This window comes from Suricata suricatta, chromosome 4 (genome assembly GCF_006229205.1).
Source record: "Suricata suricatta isolate VVHF042 chromosome 4, meerkat_22Aug2017_6uvM2_HiC, whole genome shotgun sequence".
NCBI lineage: Eukaryota > Metazoa > Chordata > Mammalia > Carnivora > Herpestidae > Suricata > Suricata suricatta.
In genome coordinates this window covers 52,234,094-52,255,807 of record NC_043703.1, presented here as the reverse complement: position 1 = coordinate 52,255,807, position 21,714 = coordinate 52,234,094, and the positions used below count along the sequence as shown (strand labels likewise).

The 21,714-nt window shown below is 44.3% G+C and overlaps 1 protein-coding gene across 2 annotated transcripts in view; it reads left to right on the top strand.

Annotated features, from left to right (window-relative positions):
* The window catches only part of ENOX1 (ecto-NOX disulfide-thiol exchanger 1), a 240,232-nt gene that overhangs the window by 176,465 nt on the left and 42,053 nt on the right, over positions 1-21,714 (top strand). For both annotated transcript variants that reach the window (XM_029936687.1, XM_029936688.1), the window contains one exon: positions 4,113-4,169. In XM_029936687.1, coding sequence (XP_029792547.1) covers positions 4,113-4,169 — 57 coding nt within the window. The remainder of the gene's footprint in view (positions 1-4,112; positions 4,170-21,714) is intronic.

The following is a 21,714-nucleotide window of genomic DNA, read 5'->3' as shown; positions in this document are numbered from 1 at the left end:
TGTCAGACCTCCTGGCAGCTTCGCTATGGGGACCCTATAACCTGTGCTCACCCCTGCACCTGCTGAGGCCACCTGAGCCCGCCAGCGGTGTGAAAGTTTATTCCCAAAGACAAATGAATTTTGATAAAGTTTTAAACTACTGGAGGTGCAGATATATCTCCCACAAACAACTAGTTTCTAGTTTCCTCTTAGGGGTAATAGTGAGGAAATGTGTTTAGCATAATCCATGGCACTCGCACAGACATCTGAATAAGAACAACTGATTCACAGGGACATTAAAAAAAAAAAAGTCTTCCTCATTTGTGCATCAGGGTACTTATCTAACCACAGTGAGCAACAAACCTTTTATATGAAGTTTGTAAATCTGATCGTTTCATCCTGGCTTGCTTTGATACTGAAGTGTGGCCTGACATTGATAAGTGGATTTGAAAGTATTGTCTTACAGCAGGGTAAGATGGATTGCTCACCAGCCGAGTGAAATCTGAGTGAAATCTAAGCCCAGTACCTACACGGGAGAGCTCTTGAAATGCTTTCCTATTTCTGGCCTTCCTTGCTGCCAGCAATGCAATGAATGGTAATTGGGAGGGAAAGAATCCCATAGCGTAACCCCAACCCTTTGGGGTGATCAAATTTAGCTTGTTTTACATTTCATACCCACAGTGGTTTATGAGAAGGTTATTTGTATAGTATAAATAACTTTGAAAGTGTTATATCTAAAAAAAGTGAAGTTGGGAGGATATAGTCAGCTGTGACTCAGTCACTTTACAAGTGATTTTTAGTTTGTCGTGGTTTGGGGGCAGGAAAGTGTAGTTTGGGTTACTTTCCCCTAAAAGTGTAAGGGATTTGTGAGTGGAAAATGAAGGTCTTTATAGCTTTAAAGGAAAATACTTTATAAAACTAAGGATTATAGGATTAGTACTGATTTAAAAAAATGCAGACTGAGGCTGAATCTACTTTATGATTTTGGAAAAGTTAGACTGAGCTGAAAACTGCTGTGACAAAATTCGCAGCAAGCCATCCAGGAGACCCCAGGTCACCGGGCTTTCCTCTCCTACATTATTAAGAGACTTCCAGCATGTGGCGCGGATTTAGTCCATATTTGCTCCTGATCAGGCATAGCTCTGAGCCTTGTCTTTTTCTTCTGATCCCCCCTCTCCTCGATTTGCTGGTGTGAGGAGAGGCAGATGTGTCCTTTCTCCACATGACTCAGGTCCTTCATGTGCATTGTCTCTTTGGACATAATGCTATTGCCCACGTGGTAGACGAGAGTATAGTGAAAATGTAACTTTTCATTCACTGGAAAACCAAAAAAAGTCCATTGACCCACTTTATTGCAGTGTTCTGAAACCAAACTCGCAATACCTCTAGGACATGCCTCTGTTTGATTTGAAGTCTAAACCCCAGTCATGAAAAACAGATTCCGAGTTTTGCGGAAAGCACCAGTGTATTCTTGCTGTCACACGCACCTTTAGGGAGCAGGATGTGCGCGCACAGGCAGTGGTGACACATCCCACTTGCATCTCTGTTACTTCAATGGGGAACGTGAAGAAGATGCAGAACACCTTCACTCATGAAAGCGCCGGGACATGTGACTGGGAAGGAATCCTGCTCCAGTCTGGCTGTGCTACTTTAAATGGGAGGGCCCTTTTCAAACAAAGGCATCAGAAGGCCATGTGTCTGAGCAGGCCCGTCACATGCCACAGCCACATGCACTTGGCTGGCGGGGCCACCAGCAGGCTGTTGTCCTGAGATCCCCGAGACTGGCGGCCCTGTCATCCTTGCGGTTGGGAGCCCACGGTGGACGTGTTCTTCCGTCTCCTTGCAGCCGCCACACGGCGCAGACACACTTGTGAACGCCCTCTGGACTTCCGAGAGCGTTGTCCTGTAAGGCTTTCTTTGGCCTTAACCACGTGTGTAAACGCTTCTTCAGTGCCTGCATACGTACGGCCTAAACAAATAGCATCACTCCTGGACAGTGTGACTGCACAGGCCTAGAATTGCTATCACACACACACACGCACACACACACACACACACACACACACACACACACACGAGAGAGGAAAAGATACACCTTTCTCTGAAGACTCGGTATTTTGCTATTTAAAGTGATGGGAGTCCTAAAAAGAAAGAATCGGTTGTGAGGCCAGGCCCTTCCCACCGTTAGGCCCCACTCCATCCCCACCAAGGGAAGGCAGGTTATTCCCGGCCCCCCTTGTTTGTTAGGACCAGCTTCTCTAGGCCCCCTGGGCCCCCCGGCTCCGGCTCCTCCCCTCCTGTACCGAGGTGGCAGCGTCCGACATCCGGAGCTTGCTCACAAGCCCAGGCAGCGACACACCAGATGCTCCTCTGCCCCATCTTTAGGAAGGGCGTAGCTCGAGGACAGGAGGGCAGGGAGAGGCTGGTGAGGGCACAGCAGTGGTGAGCCAGGTGGTGCCGATGCGGGAGGGAGCAGCGGCCTGGGGCTGATCTGGCAGAAGAGAGCAGGGGAGGGAACAGAACCCGTGGACAGGGAGCACTGAAGGACAGAGGCTGTGGCGCAGCACAGCGGAATCCGTGTAAGAGGGAGGAGAGCTGTGGGCACGTTTGTGCTGAGAGACATGGAAAGGTGGAGCACGCCCTTGCCTTCTGCCGCAAAATAACAAAGCTTTCAGAGCTAAGCCCACCCAACCTGATGCGAGCAGGAGCCGCAGGTCCGAGGGTGAGCGAGAGGGTCGGTGAAGAGAGCGAAGATGAAAAACACCTGTGATGAAGACACCTTCAGACAAGAAGACACGGAGGGTTCTGTCCAGCCCTTCCGTGCCCTCTGATAACGGAGGGCCTTGCTGCGACGCTCGTGCCCTTTTCCATCTCATGTCTGTGACACGTTGTACATGTCCTGTGCAGAAACACCCAGGATGTAGCCCCGAAGACCAGTGGGTGGAATATTTTTCCTAAGTGGGAGCAGTGTGGAAACAAGCCCTTTAAAGAGCCTCTGGTCTGTACTCAGCTGCCCTAGGCTCCGCTTCTGTGTGTTTCCTTCCTTTCGAAAAGCCCCCCTCTTGGCACAGACTGCGTATGGCTTTCTTGCTGTCAGTCTGACATGGCCTTCAAAAAACAAAAAACAAAGAAGCTTTCATTTTAATATGTACAAATAGCCAAGAAGAACCAGTGTGCCGAATCAGACACCTACGTTGTGGGTGTACGTGCATGTATTTTCTTTCCAACTTTAAGCATTTATTTCCCACCATTTTATTTTAGGCATTAAAAAGAAAAAAGATGGTACAGAAGATGCTGCTTCCTAAGCATTAATAAGCCAGGAAGAAGTGCTGGCAAACAGCTGTAAGGCCCGCCTCCCTTTGCCCTTGCTCTCTGCTTCCAAATGTCTGCTTTGAGCCAGACGAGGATAAAATGCCAATTAAAGGTTTCCAGAAATCTCCAGATAACTGATTATTCCTAAGCCTTTTGAGAGAGTAGAGAGGGTAGTGTTTTCAAATGTTCACTGTTAAAAATCTCATTTGAGCCATAGCTTTTCTTCCAATGCCTCAGTGACCAAGGAAATGTCTTCCCAATTCTTCCTTTGCAAGAAAGGAAGAAAATCATCTTTTTGTTTAGGTCTCCAAAAACAATGCCAATCATCCAAATATGTTCTCAAGGAGGACAGGTACAGTAGCGCTATGGCGTGTTAAATAAAACAACCAAAAATACATCATTCACAAGTAATCATTAGAATAACATCACTTAGCTGGTGGTAACTTGCAAACACTGCAGGGTTTAAATTAATAGCAATACAACTAGGAAATGAAATCATTTATTATTCTTAAGAAGCAATTTTATACATTTTATGCCTATGGAACTGCTTTTTAATCTTATTGTTTAAAAAATAATGACCAAGACCCATTTATTTTTTGCCAGCCATCATGTTTTCTAAAATATTGGTCTCAAACTGGTTTCAGTAAGACTCATTAGAATTATGTGCCCCATCTGGTTTGGTTTTTTTTCTCTTTTCTGGGAAGTTTTATAAAGTTGCAACCTCAGATAAATCAGAGTTAACAGGATGATATATATTAACAGATATGCTTGCTTACTCATTTGGGGTTTGATTTTGTTTTGTTTCTTCTTGAAATTTGCAGTTAAAAGGAACCAAGGAATTGGTGGAGACCAATGGCCACAGCCATGAGGACACAAATGTAGGTACCGCTAACCCGATATTTGCTTTTGTTGCTTGATGTTGGTTGGATGCCCACAGGTATGCGGCACTTTACTTATAACACAAAGCAGATCAGAAATCCTGCCTCTCAGTGGTTTATAGGATTACTCTGAATGGTTTGGCAACAAAGTATAGTAGACAGTTGAGCTGTTGTTAGCTTAGGTTACCAAAGGTCAATTTAGAGGTACTTGAGCTAATCTCTACCCTAAAAATTCTCATCTCCGTGATTTTCTTTGAGTCCTTTGTATTTTTGAAGCTATACACTAATGTGTTGGGAGGGCAAATGGAATGAGACCAAACAGGGGTTAATAAGTTGTATATTGCGTGTGTATTTAGTAAGTTTGCTTGTCACTGAAGATGGCAATGAAATGATTGCTGTGCTGGAAATGTTTCAGAGCAAACCCCATCTCTCAGAAAAGCCTTTGAAAATGACGCCTCTCTTGTTTCTGACCCAGAACAGGAGCCTGGTGCATCCATCTTCTTGATACAAGAATAATGGTGCAAGATCCCCGTTAGCATGGACTCCTCTCGTAGGGTTCCCTGCATACCCAGTTGCCCAAAATTAGTCAAGTGCTCGCTTTGCCTTGGAAGTTCTTTAGTCTCAGGGGGAATATCATGCCATGTAGATCATTGTTTCTCCTTATCTTTGATGGTTGTGCTTTTGTCTTTTTAAAAATCTCTCTGATATCGGTACGTATTTGATTATCATCATCACAGAAAATGCTTACTAAGCAGTTCTTTTCACATAACACAGAATCAGACATGGTAATGAATGCCTGATTAAGCTAGAGCTGGGAGAAATTATATACTTCATATTCACTCTTGTTTTAATTATATACCGTGGCAAGCCTGACATCCAAAGTACCAAAAAAATCACTCTTTAATAACTACTCTTCCTACAAACAGATATTTAATGTATGATGTTTATGGAGAGCCTACTGTGTGCCCAGAGCTCTGCTGCGTGCCGGCGGTGGGGGTGGGTACAGAGGAAATAGAAGGCGGCTGTCTGTTCTCAAGGAACTTGTAACTGAGTAGAGGGATGAGGGAACACACGGGCCACATACAGGATGTGAGAAGCATATCAGAAGGGGAGGCAGCTATGATGTGGTGTAGTTTGAAATCTGGACTTTGCTGCCTATTAGCTGTGTCAGCTGGGGACAGGTTAGCCCTTCTGAGCTTCATTTCCCTATTTGTAAAACGATGGCAATGCCTACCTCAGAAACGTGGCATGGTGTTGCAATGAGCTGAGGCATGTGACAACCTCGAGATGTTATTATGATGGTTTCTGGGTGGTGGATAACTGAGAATGGCTTCCCAGATCGGTGGGACTGGGGCTAGCTTTGGGTCATGGAGAGGACTGAGGAAGCAGCGGAGGAAGCCGTGCACACAGGGCTCTCCACAAGCAGTGTGGCCACCTTGGTCGGTCCTCTTCCTTCTCCATTATTTCATAAGCCCCAGCCTTACCCTGGAGCCTTTTCTCCAGAGTCCTATCCTCCTGGAACACTCTGCTGCCTGCCACATTCTCACCCAGAACCTTCACGTGCTCTTCCCACAGAGTCCGTCCCTCTGTGCCTCCCAAGGAAAGCCGCCATCGTGTCCAACAAGGCAAAGTGGCAGAATGCCTTAATTTCCTGGTCTACAAAATGGGGATGATATTACCTACCTTTCCTTCTGTAAGGCTTATGGCAAGAGGCGAATGAGATAATGGATGTGGAAGCACTTTGTAATTGTGAGGTTCTGAGCAGGATGTTGTTATGATTATAAGCTCATCTGTTGGTCAAATTAAATGGATGATACGTGTGAAGATAGGCCTCACACAATATCTAGCCCCTCTCATTTTGAGAAATGGCAAAAGGCATTCATTATTCAATGAAAGAAGTGAAAGATCATCTTTGAAGTCTTTTTTCCTTTCTAGAAGAAAGTTTTTAGCTTTGAAAGAGACCTTTCTAGAAGCCAGGATGTGGGGTTTTTTTTTTATCAATAGAAGCAGAGACAGGGTTGAAGCCAAGTAGGAGGGAAGAGCAGCACCGTGACCAAGGGTGGGTGAGAAGTCTGTGGAATGATGGAGCCCAGCAGTGCCTGCCAGTCCCCCCGGATGCCACCCCTCCCCAGGCCAAAGGTTGGGCTAGTTTTCATGATCACTGCCTGTTCTTTCAGGGGTTTCCCAGCAGGTGGATAATTCATGGGTCCTGCTCTTTTCTGCCTGTAACATTGTCTCCTTTGGGCAGTTCCCCATTACTTTTGCTAGGTTGTGTGAATGAAAAAAAATATATTAGTTATTAGTTATTTTGGCCACACATTAGAAGCACTTGCACAGTATCTCATGAAGGTATTTTTAAATGTCTGAAATGAAGTCTGTGTCTCCTTTGAAGTTTCCATCAGCTTTGTGGTGGTAGAGGGCATCCAGGCTTTCAAACCAGAATGAGAAGGTCTGGGTCCATTTTGATCCCTAAATAGCCATGTGACCAGGGCGAGTCATTTGACCTTCACCTTCCTCATCTATAAGTGTGCTCAGGGAAACCAGGTACATAAACACCTGGTTATAGAGTATCAACAAGTATCAATTCCCTCTCTTCACCTAGCCACATAAATCGTATTTAATATAGAAAGCAGAATTCTGACAGGATGAATTTTAATGTAGATCACAAGGTTTAAGGCCTCTGGCCCAGAGGTTATTGACTAAGACCTATACATTTTTTTCACTATAATTATTCACATGGCAGGAATTTTACATATTATTTATTAATAATAATTATACAGGACTGGTGCAGGCTTAGCTGGATATTCTTAAGAGAGTTGACAATTGCTTTTTTAAAAGAATATATTATAAAAGAAGTAGTCTGTATGAAACTGGAAAATTACAGGAAAAAAATACAGAGGTGAAGAAAAATAACTTAGCATCTCATTACTCAGAGATACCCACTATTAATATTTTATTTTAGTTCTTTCCAGTCATGTGCATATATATGACCAGAGGGAAAACCCATAAATAAATACTATCATATTGTCTTTTGTTTTGTACATTTTTGATTTCTCATTACATTGTAAGTATTTTTCTTGTCACCAAATGTTCCTCAAAGTTGTGATTCTTAATGGCTGTGTAATGTAGATAGGAAATAATTGAACCACAGACCTACATGTTAGGCATTTAACTTCTCATTTTTTTACTATTATAAATAATGCTGTAATTAACATGCCCATAAATCTTGTTCTGCATCTTTTATATTTGTTTCTGGGGGATACTGTATAGTAATAGGCATGTCATGAAGTCTGGCAGGAAGCTTCAGACTTGCAGAATCATTTAGCATTTAGAACGTAGTGTGGCAGATGTACACTTATGGTGTCCATTAGTGGTGCTGAGGGACCCATAAAAAATATGTCTAGTCTTGCAATTTACTAACCCTCTTGCCTTAGTCCAAGAGTTATCCAGTTTATGAGATGCTAACCATACCTAGAGTTGGTCTGTTGCTATTACTTTCCTACTGTTTTTGTGTTTTATTGAGCAACAGCAGTCTCTGACCAACACCCTGTCTGCTATTCCTGAGGCCCCCAAACAGAGGCACCCTTACAAAGCCTGCCCTGGTCCCCATCTGAAGATCTGCGAGCTTGTGCTCAGGAGGAATGTTTTCTGAGGTCTAATTTATACCCATTAGAGCCAGAAACTGAGATCACCTGCAAGGCCTTGTTCTCTAAGCCACCGCACTTACTGATTTTAAATAGGTTTTTCCTTGTGTTTGGAACTGGGCATATTAATGACAGCTGGGCAGTCCAACCTTTTAAGTATACTCAAGTTTAAAACTAGCCTTTATCATGGTTCATTTAGAGATTTCAGTTATTCCAGACCCAATTTTCTTCCCCCCAAAAAAACAAACCAAAAGTTTTCTTCTTATCTCTGTCTCTGAGCTATCTCCTAATCCCTAGAACTTCTGAATACCTAGCCTGGTCCCTGGTAGTTAATGCATAACACATACCAAAATCTAAAGAAAAAGAAAAATCTGTCCTTATCTTGCATCATTTTTGATGACCTTCCTCCCAGAGCTGTCCCCATCTGTGACCTTTATTTGTGGATGTTTGGTGAGAAAAATGAAAGAAAATGGAAAAGAAGGGAGAAGAGAGGATGAGAGATGTGTAGAAATCAGGGCACCTGGGTGGCTCAGATTAGGCATCTAACGTTGGCTCAGGTCATGATCTTGTGGTTGCTAAGTTTGAGGCCCGTGTTGGGCTCTGTGACGACAGCTTGGAGCCTAGAGCCTGCTTCAGATTCTGTGTGTGTGTGTCTCTTTCTCTGCCCCTCCCCAACTTATGCTCGCTCTCGCTCTCTCTCTCTCTCTCAAAAACAAATGTTAACAAAAGTAATGCAATTAAAATTATTTTTAAAAAAGAAATGTAGGAATAAGCAGGAGGAATCACAGTGGCAGCTGACGCCTGCAGTGTTTAAACAATTTTGTCTAAAAGCTTTCCATGGACCCCACTCCTCCCATCCTTGTTTCTGCCATACGAAAGCCGCGACACCCCAATCTAATGGTTGCACAACCCGGCTCAACACTGGGGTCAGAGAAATCGTTTGCATCCTGTAAAGAGGCTTAATTCATGACACCGGAGGTCACCACTGTCAAGTACAACACTCTTCCCACCTGACAATAAAACAAAAACACAAAAGAGAAAAAGACTTTTCAGTTTTTCACGCTGCCTCTGTAAGAAAGTAAATCCTCAGAGTTGACAGATCTGTCAGAGTAAAGATGTTAGGAGCGCACAGAAGAGATACTGTGTGAAGAACATTGTTCAAGTTTAGCACATCGCAGCAGAAAGCCGTTGTTAACCGTGCATTTTAATGATGTCTATGGCAGAAGCCCCACCAAGTGCTGGGTCCTCTGCCTGGTTTCGGAACGTGGCTTTCATCCTTGAGGCAGACAGACCTGAGAGATAAGAATATATACTGATGATTAAATAAGGCAGGAAAGAAAGAGAAAAGCCCCACAGGAAAATGGGCCTGTCTTCTTAAAAGGCAAGGACGTGAACTCAGCTCCATCCTTTCCTCCCTTAAAAACCTGCTGCTTGCTCTTGGGCGTCCAGACCTGGAACCAGAAGGGGAGTAGACAAGACAGAAAGGACTCGCTCTTCCCATACCCCAGTCCACAGGCTCTGTGAGGGCAGCAAGTAATAATCACACCTGGCTCGTTGGGGTTATTGTCAGCATTGCTGAACGGCGTTGACATCACTGGTGTGCATTAGGTGTTGTTATTACCCTGGCCCTCCATGGGCCAGGTGCCGCGCTGGGGTCTGCAGCCCCATCAGTGAGTCCCGCAGATATGGTTTAGCCCAGGTGGAGCTCAGCCCCTGTGCCCTGCACTTATCAAAACTTGCTTGTCCTAGGTTTCATTCCATCAGGGCTTGTTCTCTGCCATCAAGTTAATATCACAGTGGGCATAATGGGCTTGAGGTCATTTATTTGCATGTTTCCAGCAACTCTTTGGAAATGAACCTTTACCAGCAGGATTAGCTCCATGGAGAGGAGAATCTGACAGGAACGTGATAGGACACATAGGTACAGAGGGAGCTTAGGGCCCCTAGAAAGCTCCACTGGAAAACCAGTAGCCCCTTTGTTTTCCTCCAGAGAGAGATGGACTCACATCTCTGGGTGACTGAGGTCACCCTTGCGCCATCACTGAAATCAAGAAGGTGGACTTGTCATGACTAAAATTTCCTTTACTCTGTAATTTATTACACTCATCACCTACTAAATGCTGACATCCAGAACTTGGCCTTTTCCTCAAACTATAGCTCCTGTAACATTGTTGCTTTTCTCCTGCTGATGCTTCCTTCCCCATCCTCTGCCTCTGCCTCCCTCTCCACACCCCCCTGCCCCTGTACAGCTGCCTTACCATGTTTTCTGCTGTGAATTAACCACGTGTCCTGCCACTGCCATAAAATCCATAACTCCATCTAAAAAAAAAAAAAAAACCCACATTGGGACACCCACACGGCTCAGTCGGTTGAGCGTCCAACCTCAGCTTAGGTCATGATCTCACAGTTTGTGAGTTTGAACCCCACACTGGGCTCTCCGCTGTCAGTCCAGAGCCCGCTTCAGATCTTCTGTCCCCCTTCTTTTCTTCCCCTTCCCAGCTTATATTCTCTCTCTCAAAAATCAATAAACATTTTTTTAAATTAATAATAATAATAATAATAACCCACACACATCCCAACCCTGCACCCTTGAAAGGGAGTGAGGCCTGGAAGGGGCCTTGGACCACACCCACTTTCCGACCCATGCAGAGCCCCCAGGAAGGACGAGAGGGAGCCGCCATCAGAAACAGGCAGAGGTTGGCTTCATGGCCAGTGCTTGTTTCCAGTAAACACTTGAGCAGTTTCCTTACCAAGCTGCTCACTGCCAGCCAACGATGCATTTTCCCAGGTGGAGCTGGAGCTATAGGGTTCTGTCCTTTTTGTCAAGATAGGAGTTGGTAGTAGCTGCTTGGCCATGGGATAGGTTTAGAGAAGTGGAAACACCTTCTTCACCCAGGCCAGGTTACAGAAGTATAGGCAAAGGAGACATAAGTTTCAGCTCCATGTAAAATGGTCTGACGTACACAGGGGTACCTGTATCGCTAACGCCAAGATCTGAAACAAAAGTTTTCTATTTTGGAGACCAAATGTGCGTAAAACCTTGGCTTGCGAGTAACTTATTCTGCGAGCGTTTTGCAATGCAAGCAAACATTTCTAGTTAATTTTAACTTGATAAGTGAATGATGTCTGCCATGCGAGTAGTATGTGCTGCCGAACGTCACAGATCACAACTGAACCAATGGTTCCTGAAATTCGCTTCGATATATGAGTGCTTTGGATTACAAGCATGTTTCCAGAACCAATTATGCTCGCCAACCAAGGTTTTCCTGTACTTTCTCCAAATGGCTGAATGACCCTACCTGATACAGAAGTAAAAGCAGTTATTTAAAATGGAAGACTGGTAAGGTATGGACCCAGTATACATCTATGTGAATGTTCTTAGTTTAAAAGCACCAGTTTGTTCTTGTGAAAAATTTGAAAACTGCAGAAAATTATCAAGGAAAAAACCCACCTGCAGTCTCACCGCTTCCACTTCTCCATATTTCCTCCTCTTTGTCTCCGTGCACATGCATACATTTTTACCACACTGCAGCATATCATGTACAGCCTACACTTTTCCCCTTATAAACCATTAGCCTTTCCACCATGTTATTAAGCATTTTCTTAATGGTCACCTCCTACTTCACGCCACAGATGTGCTCTAGTTTATTTGATCCATTTCTACAGTGGGACTTCAAAAAAAAAAACCTTTTTTTTTTTTTTTTTGCTGTCACAGACTGTATGCCTTGAATATTCTTTAACAGTGTAGTAGTTAATTCATCTACCATTTCAGTACTTTTTAAATGTGGAAGATTTTCATTTAATTGGGATTTAGGGATGGCATGAGATCCACTGATTCTTTAAAAATGTTGGAGCTCAAAGCCTACATGGTAAGTGATGAAATACACAGCCAACAATAATGTCTGAATGTTACCACACAGATAAGATACTGAGTTCCTCAACAGGAGAGGGAAAACAACTCCCAAGTCTTTGCAATTCTAAAAAGAAAGGCAAACTATATGTGCCTCATGAATAATTTAAAAGAACAATGAGGGGACATGTTATTTGGGGTTTTGTGCTGTGAACTGCAGATCAGACCTCTTGGTGGTGTAAGGATTTATAGAGCCTGTTCTCTATGTGGACCCCAGACTCAGACTCACAGAACCAGGCCACCCCTACCCAAATGAGGCTTGTCCATAGCTCTGGAGAAAATACTGAAGATCGAGAAATGTGATCAATCAAAAACAAAAGGAGTTCTAATCCTAAATGGAAGATGAAGATTTTATTCCTACTATGGCCAAGAAGACACATGTACGCCCCAAACCATCAACGAGAGATGCATGCACAACCATACGGACATGACTTGAGTACAAGCAACATCATTTTAAAATCAAATAAGCCCAGAGGGCTTAATCACAATTCTCCTGCCCCCATGAAATACGGCTCCACACCACCTGATACTCTGGTTGAAATGAATAGGAAGAAAGTTTGGGAACATTTGTGAAAAAAGCCAGGCACCCAAAAGGTGGACGGAAGCAGAAGTTTGTTCTAGTGCCTCCCGAAGATGGTAGGGGAGAGTGTCCGGAGCTTCCTTGACTCAAACAGCTTTGGTCCTGCTGACGCTGCACCAACATTAGTGATCTGAAAACAGCAAGGAACAGGGATCACCAGTAGGTAAAGGTGCCTTCTGAGTTCCATGGTAACTGGGAGCCATAGGCTTCCCAGACTGTTGTTAGAATGGTAAATGTCTTACATGATTTCCACACCCCTAATTTGTGCTGATCATGCAGGAGACCAGGAAGGAGAGAGGGTGAAACACAGCAGCCAGGGCGAGGGGCCGGCGGTGGTCCCTCGCCATTGGCCACCTGCTCTTCCTCGGGGCTCCTCTGCTCAGCCAGCCCTCGCTCTCCCGGGGGCCCTGTGTCACACCACTCGGAGGGCAGCCGTTCCCCATTTCCACACACACGGTTCATCTCCAGACCTCATCCATCACATTGCCACATAACTCACCGGACTGTGGCATCTCTTCGAGGAAATGTGCGGGAAGATGACAGAGAAGAAAAGTAGGTGGAGAGCTGGGGAGAAGAAAAAGCGGAGATGGGCGGGGAAGACTGCAACAGGACGTTTTCCTGTTCCATCACCCGCTGCTGCCCGCCAGCACCTCGAAATCGAGCCTGGCAGGTGGGGGAGCGGCGCCTCTCGCCATCACACACCCCTGCCAGCCCCAGCAGTGAGCTCTGCTGCACAAAGGTGTGTTTGCAGCTGCACGAATATACACACTTCCTGAAAACTTTATCCAAAATACAAGGTTCTTGAATTTGAAGCAGAAAGCTTGTATATTAATCTGCAAATAAAATATCGGTGGACTTCCTGGGGATAACCACAAAGACTGAACTTCGAAAGAAATCTGTTCAGACTACCCACAATCAAGTGAAGTGTGTTCTAATCCTTTCGCCTCAAAACTACCCATCTCTGGTGGAAACACCTCTCTCCATCCCCTCCTTCTCTCTTAGGGCCTAATGGGTGGGAATCCACTGGGTTGTGAGTTCACTGCCCACCCGGTACAGCACACTCCCCTTCCCAGCCTCTTCGTGTGCCCAGAGGGACACCAGCCCAGCTGCTCTCCTGGACGTCCAAATTGGAGCCACCCGCAACTGATAATTGCATTCAGACATCCAAAGTCCATACTTTGGGCTTTAAATGTAACTTGGGGTACCAGAAAATTTCAGAATTTCAGCAAGCCGGACTTCAGTGTGACTTCCCCCCACCCGGGCCTCCCCGCCTGGAGCACAGGTCGAACTGGGGAGGAGAGCTGGTGCTCAAAGGAGGGGCCTTCGTGGGTCACGGTCATTGTAGAGACTGTGGGACTTTTCCTGGGGAAATGAGCGAGCAGTTCTGAGCTGTGCAGGCATCAGAACCACGGAGGTCTCTGCCTGTCCTCCCCACCCCAGGCAGCAGCCTGCTTGTAAATGTGCTCAGGCAGCTGGAGACTTGCAGGAAGCACCTTGCCGGGTATTTGGAAACCATTTTCCACAAACTCTGCAGGTTCCCCTGAAAAGACTCACCAGCCTTGGAACGCTGAGTAGTTGTGGGTTGTTTTTGGTTTTTGTTTTTGTTTTTTTTTTTTTTCAGATTTCTTTTCATTTGATTTTTTCACCCAAAAAAATCCTATAAGCTTTGGCCTTTCCAGCCCTGAAATCACCCTGTAGGGGAGATTTGTGGCTGCGACACTCAGCATCATCGTCATTTTTATTGTTATGTCAGCTTCCCCAGGAGTCTACAGAGTGCCTTTCTTTGTCTGGACAATTTCCAGACTGTTCGAGTGTGTGCTGATGAGCTACTTTTTGTCGGCCATGCAAACTCCACCGGTTTCTAAGCCCAGCTCAATTCCCATTTCTTGCGGCCTTATCCCAAGATCAGCCTAAATCAGTTACCATCCTCCCCCTATTGCCATGGTACTTATCAGCATTCCTGACATTCTGAACGACCCGGTTAGGATAGGCCTACAGCCTCAACTCAAGCATAAGTGCCTTCTGTACGTGCCTTCCAGAACCCATCACAGTGATGAGCCTATGTAGGTGGGTACCTTTGTAACATTTAAAATACTTACCAACTGGCGATTTAATTGACATAGAATTTCTGGCAGCCTAGGACAGCTCTGTGAATCTGCTTGGCCTGGTTAGGTGAGAGATACACACGCTTCTTTGTGTGTGTTCTATGCAAGTGATCTTGAAGGTGAACATACTCCATTCTAGTTCACTTGAAGACATGTATGGAAGTCTTGTGGACAGTGAAAGTTAGAACGGGGGCGATAGGGATCACCTAACTCTTATTTTATGCATTTTCGTTTGGAATATGCTTTCTTGCCAAGAACTAAGTGTCGGGATTGCTGGTGCACAGTGGATGTAGCATATTAAATCCTCTGAATAAAAAATCATATAAGCAACGGTTATGATGATAGAATTACTAGCCCTTACTGAAGGCTCAGTAGATGCCAAGTGCTGGTACTATAATACAGTTGAAAAAATTGAGGCTCAGATAAGATGAGTAGCTTCCTAAGTTCACATACCTGGGAAACAGTGGCTCTAGGACTGGGCCCCAGGCCATTAGTGTGTCTGTGAGTCTTACATTCTCAAAGGCAGTATTTCTCAAACTTTATCAAACAATAGAATCTAATGGAGGAGAGCTTCTTAAAACCCTGATTGCTGGGCTCCACCCGAGTTTCAGATTGGGCACATGCATGCTGGTGCCTGCAAATCTGCACTTCCAACAAGCTCCCAGATGATGCTGACTACACTTTGCATAACTGCCAGTTAGTTTTCACCCTAGTCCAGGTTAGGGGCCGCTCTGGGCTTCCATGGAACCCAAGGCCAACCCTTGTCATGGCTTATGTCACACTGTGTTGTAATATATTTTATATGCCTGTCATACCCTGGACACTTAGGAACTACTATTATTCATCTGTGGATCTTGCCTAGCACAAAGACTACCCTTAGTGAATACTCAGAAAATACCTGACTGATGTTAAGTGTGGAGGCCCAATAAACTCCAATTAAACTACGCTGAATGGAGGTGTCCAGGGACTTTTTTTAGTCCAGATGTTGAACTTTTCTGCCATTCAGCCTCTGAAAGAAAATACTACCTAATGAGTAATTGCCACACTATGGTTCATAAGAAATCACATCCTTTCAGAGAGTACGCAAAAAAACGTGAACTCACAACTAGCCATGTCCATCCACATCCAGGTGCAGGGCAGGGCGGGGTGCAGGCACAGTGCGCGTGGGGAACATATGCCATCACAGCCCAGTCACTGTCCTTAGGAAGCACATGATCCACTGAGGAGACAGCATATGGCAAAGAGGGGAAATCACTAAAGACTGGCTCTAGGCAAGGAAGAAGACTCGGAACTTGAACAAAGTGGAGTTGTGACTCCATAAGAGGTGACTCGGACCGCAGCGCAGACTAATGGCCTGGGGCCCAGTCCTAGAGCCACTGTTTCCCAGGTATGTGAACTTAGGAAGCTACTCATCTTATCTGAGCCTCAATTTTTTCAACTGTATTATAGTACCAGCACTTGGCATCTACTGAGTCTTCAGTAAGGGCTAGTAATTCTATTATCATAACCGTTGCTCATATGAATTTTTATTCAGAGGACTTCATACGCTACATCCACTGTGCACCAGCAATCTCGACACTTACTTCTTGGAATATTTCTCGTGTAGCACATGCGAGAGAACACAGAGGAGAGAACTGGACTTGGCTGTGTTGGGGAGGGGAGACTGTTCAGTATTAACTGAGATGGTGTGCCTGGCCAACCTTGTGAAGTTTGATTTTACTTAAATAATAATTAAATGTCTTTCTCATTTATCAGATTGCATCCCATCTGTTCTCCTGACCTAATTTACCACTATAAAGTTCAAAAAACTCTGAATTTTAATATTATCATTAGTAACGTAAACTCAGCAGGTGAAAATTATGATAGTGGGTGCTTTGTAGCAGAGAAAAATAAGAAATGTCATACTGAGAAATGGACTGGGAAAATAACATGCCAAGAGCCTTATAATACAATTTATCTTTACCAGCAATAGAGTCAGTATCATACAAGATAAATCAAACCAACTAATTCTGGATGCACATACATACATTTAAAAGTAGTTCACTTGAGTTTCTTCTGTTTGCTCCTCCGTTTTTATTGGTTAAGGAGATTTTTCATGTCCATACTTTTGCAGGCTCTGAAGGGTATGGACTATAGAGCAGTGTGGGAAACGTTTTTTACATACTGAAGAGAAACACACAACTGTGTTTGAAGCCAAGCGTATTTGGGAACACCTACCAACAGCACAGAGCAAAACTAAAAATAAAATACTACAACTTACACTTTAAGTACTGAATGAGTTATTAGAATACAAAGAAATTTTTTTCCCATTTTTAGATCATTTGTATTTAATATCACTGTCACGAGACTATGCCAAAAGAAAGTCATTCATTTGCCAGCTTGAGACCACAGTTTAAGCATGGTGTGAACTGTCATAGCTGTAATTAAGTTATGATCCAGGCAGCAAAGAGGCTCTTGCCATTTAATAGGAAACACTACAAAATTGAAATTAGTCTTTCCTGGCAAAATCTCTGTTCTCTTATCAAAAGTACATGTGAGAGAATCCCTATTTTTCAAGTAAGAACCAAACAATAATATGTGTGTGTATATATATATATATATATATATATGGACATGTATGCATATACATATATATGTGTGTGTATATTAGGTTCTACATATGTGGGGAGGGGAGGGTTATATATGAAATATAAAAGGTAAATATCTGAATGTTAATAATGCTTATGTCTGGATAAGCAAATTTCAGTTAATTTCTGTTTTCTTTTTATATTTTATAACTTTTCTACACTGAAAAGGTATATATATTACATTTGCATCGAGGAAACCAAGAAAAGTTATTAGCTAAGGATTAAAGCAAACTGGAGAACTGATGTAAATTTTGGAAAGGAAAGGAAAAGAACAAGGTTATAAGCTTATAATGGTCTCCCTAAACATTAATATTTAAATTAGAAACATACTAAAAGCATTAATAATAGAAACTAAAAATTTGCTTTTTACCTTTTTCAATCTAAAATGGTAAAGAAGTGACTTTATTTTAAAATGATGCTACAGCAAACGCATTCAGAAACTGAAAGAATGCAAAATAGCCAAAGTGACTGCATGGCTCTTTCACTGTACTCCTCAAAGTCTCCTTGTAAATCCCTCCCGACCGAGGGCACGGGCCAGGTCCTCCGACTGCAGCTCACTGTCACCTGTGATTACGCTTTCTGTGTAGTAACAGATCCATTCGATTGATGTAATTCAAAATGTATTACTGGGAGTCCACTCTTTACTCCTTGAAAAGATACTGGTTGCAGATGTACTGTGTTCAAGGGTCCATGCTAGGTGCTGAGGACGTTGTACCTGAAGTATCATCGGTAGAGCAGTCTCTCTGAGTCTGGGCAACTTTCGATGGTGACAGGGAGCCTTGGTAATACTTTTGCCGGGACAGCAGGTGTGCACTGGGACTGTCAGGAGGGAGAGAGAGAGAGAGACACCAGGTGGGCTGGAAAGTCATTCCCCGCCCAACCACTGTCCTGAGCTCATGTGCCATATTTCCCTCCAGCTGCCTTTCTGAGACCTCACATCCAGTATTTCTAAATGACTGGAGCCTATTCTTCTCATTCTTTGTGCCCTCTGTTTCTAGCATCGTTATTCTGCTAATTATCCAGGCTTCACTTGTTTAAATCTTTTTTTAACTCTCCTCTTTGCTCTGTTTCACGCACAGAATCCATCCATTCTCCCTGGAGAATGGCTCCTGTGTCCCCTCTTTTTTCTCTTTTCCTGCCACCTCAATGGTTCTGCTGTACTTTCATGTACCTGTGGTGTGGCTGGAGCTTCCTCATGGGTCCCCCTGCTCGAGCCTCTTGACCTGTCAGTCAGCCCTGCACGCGGCCACACTCGGTCTAGCAGAGTACTGCTTTGACCTCGGCCCTCCTCTCCCTACATCTTCCAAAGGAAAGCCTGCTGCCTTCTTCTTTACTGGCCCCGTGCTCTGCCTTTGAAATCCCTACCTGTTACATGGGCCATGGTTACAAGACACACTTATCCAAAGGAAGTCTGTCACCACCTAGCAACAGCAGGCGGCCGGGCCCCATCCCTGCTAACACTGCTCCCGGGCCAGGCCCCTGCTGGCCTTCTGCCTGGCTCCGCTTTGCTTTCATGACTGTGCAAGAGCCAATCTGGCTCGGAATGGGCAAGGATTTAATCCCAGTGTTCAACGGGCATTTTTCAGTTGACAAGGACTGTAATAGGTGCCAGGAGGGCATTCAAGAGCAGCAGCCTAGCACAGTAATTAGGGCTCTGGAGGGAGACAGCATTGATGCAAATATGACATCTGCTTCTTCCTTGCTATGTGACCTTAGGCAAGTCATTAGTCTCCAAATGCCTCGCTTTCCTCATCTGTAAAATGGGAATGTAATAATACCTCATATTAGTAAAATTCTTATAATACTAGCTGCATGTAGTAAGCACTCTCTAAGTATTTTTAAATAAATATAACAAGAATGGCCGGAAAAGAAGGCTACCAGGAGAAACTCGGTCTCTGGCTAGGTCTGGCACCTAAACCTCACCTGTCCTTTTATAGTCTGTAACCAGTTCTCACCTACCTTAATTTTTGCAACTGGAAATCTTAGAAAACACAGTTCCTGGAGCTTCTAAGGACATAATGTATGCACTCTGGGTCCAGCAATTAAACCCCAATGAGGTGGAACATGTCGGCCTGTAAAATGCAGATGCATTGCGAGGCAGCTGACAGCGGGAGCCCTGCACGTCAGCTTTCAAATGGTCTCTCTGAGGCTCCCCTCAGGCAGACCCTGAACACCAAAGGCTTCTGAGGAAAGGGCACAGGTCAGTGGGAGCCCATGACCCTTGGGACTGATGGTACCAAGCTTCAGCAAGTGGGAAGATTAGCAAGGACTTGCAACTTCCCACCCACAGAAGATTGCCGAGACCCTGTTCACCCTTGGGGACTGATGCGTTCTTACTTTCCTTTGAATCATAAGAACATTGGAAGCTTACTCAGATACTCATTCTCACCGATCCTATCCTCATCCATTTGCTTCTTCACTGCTTCTCTCCCTCTGCTTCCTCTCTCCTCTCTAAACAAAATCCAGGATAAGTACATATCATCTGTACTGAAGTGGTTGCCTTATTCTGAAGGGAAGTTCCAAGTCAGGGAAAAGGACACAGAGCAGGCATGGAATTCTGGTGCAGGACACTGCAGAGATTGTGTGCTTCAAATCCCGCTTTTTATGAACAAATAATGAAACAAGGGCACATAGCAAGTCAGTAGCAATTAGAACCAGTCTTCTGTGTCCAGATCCATCATTCTTTCCACTGTCCCAGGCCATGTTTTAGGGGTCATTCCTTCATTTGTCAGCCCTGGGCACCTGCTACGTGATAGTCCCTGGCTCATCAAGATAAGTGGGAAAGGCGTCTCCGTTTTCTTCCCTCCCCTGCTGGCAGTTACAATCTTATGACGAGTAGCTTGACAGGTATTGGAGGCTGTCAGGTCACTTGATGGATTGCCATTGGTCCTTTGAAAAACATGTGAGTAAAGGATATTGAAGTAGCTGATTAGCCTCTTGACTGTGGTCTCCAGTGTTATGTTTAATAGGAGGGCTTAGGAGCAAACAGCAAAACAAGGCCCTGGAACAAGGGGAATAGAGAAGGAATGCAAGCCTTATGGTGCCATGCCAGCAGATGGGAGGTGACGTGGTGAATCTTTGCCATGCTGATCTCGACCGCTGTCCCACTCACCTTGCACTAATAGCTCTAGAGGCCGCCAGCCCTTGGAGTGCCACAGGGGAGTCACACGGTGAAGGTCTCACTATTCAGTTTAGGGGGAAGAATGTCACTCACTAGGGTATTCAGTGAAGTAGTCAGCTCTTGCTGGCTGTGCTTACACACGGCTCTTCAAAATGTCATCTGTATGTCATGGGCTCCTTTTTATCTCTTTTTAAATTATAAGGATAGTGGTATAGTAACACAACCACAAACATTTAGAAAATAGAAAATATATACAATTTGAACACTACCACAGTTATGACTTTTGCATGCATGTTTTCATATAATTGCAGTCAAGGTCATATACAGAATCCATGCATGGATTCAGTACCCCAAGTGTGCATTATATACCTGTTCGGAACCCAGTCAGTCCTGACAGTAATAAAAGTGAATAATGATGCTGGAAATGATGCTACAGTATATTTCTCAAAGTTTACAGTTCAAAGGCACTGTCTCATATAGGGCATTTGGCTTTCACAGCAACACTGGGTCCTTATCAATGTTTCACATAAGAGAAAACTAACTTGAGCCTAACATTAACATACACAATGGTGACAGATTGAGAACACAGGTCCCATCAGCCGTGCTGCCTCACTTGCTGGAAATGGTGACTGCCCTAAAGGCGTTGGCGGTTTTGCTGAAAAAAACAAATTCAGATGAGTCAGTTCTATCCAAATGTATAAATGATCAACTGCCACATAAGTGACATAGAAAATGTGCAGAGATAAGGAAAACTTGCAAATAGCCTGGAATAAAGGCCTCTGAGAGATAAAGGACTTGTACTATGTGTAAAATGTCAGCGGGAAGGGATGAAGAAAAGAGAGGAGGCTTTCTAAGAACATATCTGGGCATAATATATACAGTAGATAGGTTGTTTGGGGTAGGATTGAATCGGAAATGCCAGGTCTGATCTGACATCTTCCCACAGGGCATCAGAAAGCATCTAAGTTTTTTTTTTATAATACATTATTGTCAAATTGGTTTCCATACAACACCCAGTGCTCTCCCCCACAAGTGCCCTCCTCCATCACCACCACCTTCCTTTCCCCTCCCCCTCCCCCTTCAACCCTCTGTTCATTTTCAGTATTCAATAGTCTCTCAGGTTTTGTGTCCCTCTCTCTCCCCAACTCTCTTTCCCCCTTCCCCTTCCCTTGGTCCTCCATTAGCTTTCTTCTGTTCTCCTGTTAGACCTATGAGTGCAAACATATGGTATCTGTTCTTCTCTGCCTGACTTATTTTGCTTAGCATGACACCCTCAAGGTCCATCCACTTTCCTACAAATGGCCAGATTTCATTCTTTCTCATTGCCATTTAGTACTCCATTGTGTATATATACCACATCTTCTTGATCCACTCATCAGGTGATGGACATTTAGGCTCTTTCCATGTTTTGGCTATTGTTGACATTGCCGCTATGAACATTGGGGTACATGTGCTCCTGTGCATCAGCACTTCTGTATCCCTTGGGTAAATCCCTAGCAGTGCTGTTGCTGGGTTCTATGGATAGTTTTTTGAGGAACCTCTACACTGTTTTCCAGAG